This window comes from Poecilia reticulata, unplaced genomic scaffold, assembly GCF_000633615.1.
Source record: "Poecilia reticulata strain Guanapo unplaced genomic scaffold, Guppy_female_1.0+MT scaffold_277, whole genome shotgun sequence".
NCBI lineage: Eukaryota > Metazoa > Chordata > Actinopteri > Cyprinodontiformes > Poeciliidae > Poecilia > Poecilia reticulata.
The window spans coordinates 101,450-107,362 of record NW_007615056.1 but is presented as its reverse complement, the minus strand read 5'-3'; the positions used below and the strand labels follow the sequence as shown (position 1 = coordinate 107,362).

The 5,913-nt window shown below is 50.0% G+C and overlaps 3 protein-coding genes across 10 annotated transcripts in view; 2 read left to right on the top strand and 1 right to left on the bottom strand.

The window, feature by feature from the left end:
• sympk (symplekin) overlaps positions 1 to 2,148 on the top strand; it is an 11,017-nt gene extending 8,869 nt beyond the window's left edge. The window contains exons 22-27 of the mRNA XM_008402986.2: positions 437 to 538; positions 908 to 1,095; positions 1,163 to 1,339; positions 1,411 to 1,494; positions 1,560 to 1,733; positions 1,903 to 2,148. Coding sequence (XP_008401208.1) covers positions 437 to 538; positions 908 to 1,095; positions 1,163 to 1,339; positions 1,411 to 1,494; positions 1,560 to 1,733; positions 1,903 to 2,082 — 905 coding nt within the window. The 3' untranslated portion in view covers positions 2,083 to 2,148. The remainder of the gene's footprint in view (positions 1 to 436; positions 539 to 907; positions 1,096 to 1,162; positions 1,340 to 1,410; positions 1,495 to 1,559; positions 1,734 to 1,902) is intronic.
• A 198-nt stretch (positions 2,149 to 2,346) lies between these two features.
• On the top strand, positions 2,347 to 5,278 carry LOC103460701 (glucose-1-phosphate thymidylyltransferase 2). 5 transcript variants are annotated; one of them, XM_008402982.2, is made up of 8 exons: positions 2,350 to 2,817; positions 3,764 to 3,853; positions 3,927 to 4,006; positions 4,077 to 4,192; positions 4,259 to 4,356; positions 4,845 to 4,913; positions 4,988 to 5,046; positions 5,110 to 5,250. In XM_008402982.2, the coding sequence occupies exons 1-8, from the start codon at positions 2,626 to 2,628 to the stop codon at positions 5,228 to 5,230; spliced, it is 825 nt and encodes a 274-aa protein (XP_008401204.1). In that variant the 5' UTR covers positions 2,350 to 2,625; the 3' UTR covers positions 5,231 to 5,250. The 5 variants fall into 5 exon arrangements, with proteins under 5 accessions (XP_008401203.1, XP_008401200.1, XP_008401201.1 ...); XM_008402981.2 differs by having other exon boundaries at positions 2,347 to 2,817; positions 4,077 to 4,356; XM_008402979.2 differs by having other exon boundaries at positions 2,349 to 2,817; positions 4,077 to 4,356; positions 4,845 to 5,046; positions 5,110 to 5,278.
• Positions 5,108 to 5,913, bottom strand: part of asnsd1 (asparagine synthetase domain containing 1) — a 5,883-nt gene continuing 5,077 nt past the window's right edge. For 3 of the 4 annotated variants that reach the window (XM_008402984.2, XM_017303446.1, XM_017303445.1), the window contains exons 6-7: positions 5,298 to 5,540; positions 5,108 to 5,200 (exon numbers count right to left, since the gene is read on the bottom strand). In XM_008402984.2, coding sequence (XP_008401206.2) covers positions 5,185 to 5,200; positions 5,298 to 5,540 — 259 coding nt within the window. In that variant the 3' untranslated portion in view covers positions 5,108 to 5,184. The other variant, XM_008402983.1, reaches the window with a different exon arrangement.

Below are 5,913 nucleotides of genomic sequence, written 5' to 3'. Positions count from 1 at the left end.
GTAACTGGTAGGGAAGCTCAAATGTGGAAAAAATAGACTGATGTTGATATCCGATAGTAACACTGGTGTTATGGAAGATTTACCAATATTTCATTTCATAATTGTTTTTATCCAATTACTCGATTAATCGTAAGAAAAATCTATAGATGACTAAAATAATCGTTTACAACAGCCCTAATTAAGACGTGACGCCACAGAGGACTTCAGGTTCCACAGCATCTGGAAACATGAGTCCAAGTCAAACCAGGAACAACGTTTCTGGTTCTGGAGTCCGGATCCAGCGACCCGGAGCTTAAACATGTTTTACTGTCAAACCGGAGCGAAAACAAACACAAGCCTGTTTATAAACGATTTGTGTTGATGAAGCGACGCGGGTTAGCAGTTAGCCGTTAGCAGTTAGCCGTTAGCTAACGGGTTCTCTGGTTTCCCTTGGCAGGTGAGGGAAGCTCTTCGGTTTCTCCGCTGACTCCAGGCGATCTGCTCATCGCTTTGCACAACATCGACTCAACAAAGTGCGACATGAAATCCATCATCAAAGGTCAGAGTTCAAACACCAAGCGGCGTTTCAGTGACGCTCTGATGTCACGAAGCGTGAGAACAAAACAAGCAGCAGAAATAAAGTTTAACTGAATCATTTACAGCCCAGAAATAAGAAAACGGCTCCTAAAGTAACAGAACCAAGAATTAAGAGGACAAACTCAATCAGGTTTTATTTTAAACGAGCAACAAGCCGTCCAACACGGCGTGTAGTGGAAGCTAACGCTGAGCCGTCATGTCGCCCTCTAGAGGGCAGGTCTGTTGCAGTCTTCATCCTCACCACTAGATGGCAGTAATCCTGTGAAGTTTTTGTATTTTTTAAGTATGTCTGATCTCCTGCGTGGTTAATTTGTGTGATTTGGACCGACAGCCACCAACCTGTGCTTCGGGGAGAAGAACGTCTACACGTCGGAGGTGCTGGCGGTGGTGATGCAGCAGCTGATGGAGCAGAACCCGCTGCCCATGCTGCTGATGCGCACCGTCATCCAGTCCCTCACCATGTACCCGCGCCTGGGCGGCTTCGTCATGAACATCCTGTCCCGCCTCATCCTCAAGCAGGTGAGCCGCCGCCGCCGGGTCAGCCGACTTCCATCGGGTCAGCGCCTGACCTCCATCCGTCCTCCAGGTGTGGAAGTACCCCAAGGTGTGGGAGGGCTTCGTGAAGTGCTGCCAGCGGACCAAGCCGCAGTCCTACAGCGTTCTGCTGCAGCTGCCGCCGCCGCAGCTGGCCAGCGTGTTCGAGCGCTGCCCGGAGATGAGGGCGCCGCTGCTGCAGCACGTCCTGTCCTTCACGCCGCATCAGGTCAGAGCTCTTCTCGCTTCCCGCCTGCCGCGCTGCGCCGCGCTCCTGACCGTCCTCCTTCCTGCCTGCAGCAAGCTCACATCCCGACCTCCATCATGACGGTGCTGGAGGCCCACAAGAAGCCCGACCCRGTGCCAGCGGAGCCGGTTCTGAAGGTCAGCGCCKTTCCTCCCTCTGGGTYCGGACGGGTTCAGGGTCTCACTGTCCTCTGTTGTTCCAGGAGGAACCAGCAGAACCGACTGCCGCACAGCAGCCAGGACCCGGACCTGAACCAGGACCAGAACCAGGACCGGCGCCACAGCAGGAAACCGTTCTGCTGCGGGACGAAGAGGAACCGATGGAACAGGAAGAGGCGGAGCCACCGACACCTGAGACGGACGACCCGATTGACCAGGTGAGCCGACTTCCTGTTCTGACGAGTCGCCACGACCCGACTCGGGTCCGAGAATCCAAACGAAGGACTCCAGAATGGACTCGTGGTGTGAGACCCGAGTCCCGGTGGTTCTGGTTCTGACCCGGAACAGGATCCTGGTCAGTTAAAGTCTGGAGGTTCTTTTCTGCAGGAGGAAGAGCCGAAGGCCGCAGAGGAACCAGAACCAGAACCAGAACCGGGCCAGGAGCCATTGGAGGAACCGATGGAGGAGCCTGAGGCCGAGCTGTCGGATCAGCCGGAACCGCTCGCGGCTTCAGAACCGGAGGCGGCGCCGCCTGCAGCTGGAAGCGGGTCGGAGGACGCAGAGTAGACCGACGGTTCTGCTGCTGTAACCCGGTTTAACCCGACTGGGTCAATAAATGTTAGTTTGTCAGAACTTGTTTCGTCCTTCCTGTCGGGTCAGAGGTCCAGCATGAGCGGTTCTGGTCGGATCAGAACGGCTTCCTGCGTCGGTCCAGAGTAGAAACTAAAGTAGATACTTTAATATTCGATCTAAATAAAGTATCAGGATAAAACGGTTCTGAAGTGGAAGGAGAGAAATGGCCCTAAAACTWTWWYAAATTATACAGAATAACTGGTTCACGGCTTCTGCASCATCCCAACATGAAAACCTTTWATTTTTCATTTATAAATGGTGAATATTTATGATCCAGTCAGTTCTGGTTCGGTCCAGTCCAGCTGGTTCGGGTGGGTGTTCTGAACTCTGCGGTCAGTGATTTATTAGTTCCTCCAGGGGGCGGTAGAGCGCAAAGAGCTCCTTCCTAACCTCCAAAGAAGAATGGGAACTTTGCCCCAGTTCAGCCGGTCCTGGAACCAGAACCCCGACCCAGATTGGCCCAGACAAGAGTTCTAGATGAAGGCCGTGATCCTCGCCGCGGGCTACGGAACCAGACTGCAGCGGGACGTTTCCTCCGACCGCAGCGGCAGGTTCGCTCACCTGGTCGGGGTTCCGAAGCCGCTGCTGCCGGTGGGCCGGAGCCCGCTGATCAGCCGCTGGGTCCGGGCGCTGACCCGGTCCGGGGCGGTGGACGGGATCTACGTGGTGGTAGGAACCCAAAAATACAGACAGCCGAACCGAAGGGAATGATCCGGATCCTAATTGGAACCGGTTAATGAACTAGATGACCCAGAACTAGTCCGTCCGTTTATCAACTCAACGCAACCTTTGACCCCGTCTGGTTAAAAACCAACACAGCCAAACTTGAATTGGACCGTTTTACTTTAAAGGTTATTTGTAAAACTTTTATCCCACTGATTAAAAACCGACACATTTTTATACCGTTTTGGGTTCTTTGGACTGGGCCGGTCCAAGTCATACGCAAGCTAATAGGTTYTGCTGTTAGGGTCTCATGCTTGAATCTTATTGACTGAGAATTATTAAATGTTTAGAAGGTATTTTTCATCTGAACGCAGCATTTTAAGCCACAATCTAAAGGAATTGCAACATTTAGTTTATACCAGATAAAAAATACTCGTTTATTGCTGTGCTAAGCTAGCTCAAATCTAAAAATTATTTTTTTCCTTGTACTTTAACTGGGATTTGTTCACAAATTCACCTCAGGAGAAAATCTCCGTCCCAAGATTTAACCAGCAACCAGCTTCAACCCTCAAGCTAAATATTTAACTCCCATGTATAGCCGGTAAGCTAAATGTTGAGCTAACTATGTTTAGTTCTGACATTTTAAAAATGAACCAAATGGTGAAAATATGAATTTGGAAGATGGACCTCAGTTTTTTCCTGACAGGCTAAATAACCAAAATTATAGGTACATTTTTGACTGTAACCATAGAAACGGGAGCCTGTAGCTTTACGAACTTTCCATCATTTAGTTTTGGTTTATTCTGAATCATTTTGGCAGAAATGAACCTGACATGCAGTTTGGAGTGAAACGGGTCAGAATGGAACCAGATTTAAACGTCAGACGGTTTGTAACCAGAACTCTGGTGGGTTTTAAATCGGACCGCATGGTTCCGGTTCTGCTCTTCCTCAGACCAACGCTCTCCACCAGGCTGCATTCGCCGTTTGGGCCGCAGAGTTTCCGGAAGTGCAGATTCTCAGCGATGAGACGCGAAGCAACGAAGTAAACCGATAAAAACCCGTTAGAACCGGTCGGTTCTGATCCGACCCACATTAACGTGGTCTGTCCGTCCCAGGAGCGGCTCGGCGCCGTCGCCTGCCTGCAGCTGGCGGTGAAGCACTTCGGCATCCAGGACGGCGTGATCGTCATTGGAGGGTGAGGTTCTGGTTGGTCTGGACCCGTGGCGGGTTTCTGGGACTTGACGCCGGTTCTGATGTTTCTGCAGCGACACGCTGTTCAGGGAGGACTTCAGTCTGGGCCGGGTCGCACAGAAGGTTTCCGAGCTGCAGGCGAGGAGCGCCGACAGCTGCCTGCTGCTGTGCTACCGCTGCAGGGACGAAGGTGAGATCATCATCATCATCATGCTGCAGTTAGTGGAAGGACGAACGTTCTCCTGCTGCTCTGCAGAAACCCAGAAGTACGGGATCCTGGAGGTGGATGATGATCTCCGGGTTCTCCGGATGAAGGAGAAGCCGCGGCCTTCAGAGACCGAGTCCAGGAGAGCCGTGAGTCCMTCAGGGCGCCCGATGCTAGCTACATGCTAGCTACGCTAACCACGACTGTCAGTGTCATCACAATAGTTATACCAACACTGGATTTAGCAGAAGCTAATTCTAAATCACAATTCCATTATGCTAATTAGGAAAAGCTAATACTAAAGCACTAAATCAACATGGTGTGTAGTGGAAACTAATGCTAACATGCTATAAGAACAGTATTTAGCTGGTACTATTTCAAAACATTGTGATATTCAGTGGAAGCTAACGCTAAAGACCCGCAGCAACATGTTATTTTGTGGTAAAACGCTATGCTAACATCTTGTTTAGTAGAAGCCAGCGCTGTCGGGTGAAACCAACACCACGTTACATTTAATATTTTAGTCCTGTGCTAGCAAGAACACTAAAGCTAAAATTAGCTCCACTACTGTACTAGCAAAGTGTTCCCACCGCTGCCTCATGGCTCTTGACCTGTGAATATTCTAAATATTTCCCAGTGTCCGTGTTTCTACGTGTTCTCCAAGGAGAGTCTTCCTCTGCTGGACGCCTTCCTGCAGGAGAAGAAGGTCAAATTCAACCTGAACGACGACTTTCAGTTTCCAGACGTTCAGATTCTCACTGAGAAACTTTGTGTCATCAGGACGCTCCGATCGAAGAGCGCGACGCTCCGGGGAACTTTGTGTCATGGCTCATCCCGAGGTAACGGGAAACGACGTCCGTCCAGCAAGCAGAAAATGGTCTCTAACTTTCTAACTTCAACAGGAAGCCGGTTTTCACCCAGGAGATCTCTGGACGCTTCGACGTGGGAAACCTGCCGTCGTACCTGGAGTGTGACGTTTACTTCAGCCAGAAGCTGCAGGACGACAAAACCTTCATGGTTTAAAGGGCCAGCTTTTAATGGGAAATGATTTCAGAATGATTCAAACAGGAAACCAGAGGCTGCCAGTCACCCGGTCAGGAGCCTCCTGCATTTATCGGACGCCTTCTCCCGCCGGTCCTCCATCTTGGCCACGCGCGAGCCGAACTGCACGGCCCGCTTGGGCAGGACGGCCGACGGGCCCAGGCCCAGCTGCCTGGCCGCCGACCGCAGGAGCAGCTTCTCGCCGACGCCGCGCGGCAGAGACAGGTCGGCCTTCAGCCAGACGGGCAGCGAGCTCAGGTGGCTGACCACGTCCTCGTCCAGGTACGGAAACCTGCAGGGAGACGATGCAGCGGGTCGGATCAGAACCAGCCACTGGYTTCATCCTGAGCAGCAGAACAAATTAATCTGGTTTCAGATCCAATTACATTAAAAACATTCTATCAGGTTTAATCTGTCAAATGGATGAAAATTTACCAATAAATGATTTTAAAATCTACTTTGTTTTGTTTTTATTTTCAGAAAAAGTCTCAAAAAAAAAAACAAAATGTTTTTTTACTTTTGCTGGTTTTTGTTCTGCATGATGGAAAGAAAAAACAAAAAACAATTTATTACAAAATTATAAGGAAAATGTCATTAAAATGAGTTTTGAATCAAATTTTATTATAAAAATATAATTTCTAATATTCAGTCTGGAATATTTTCAC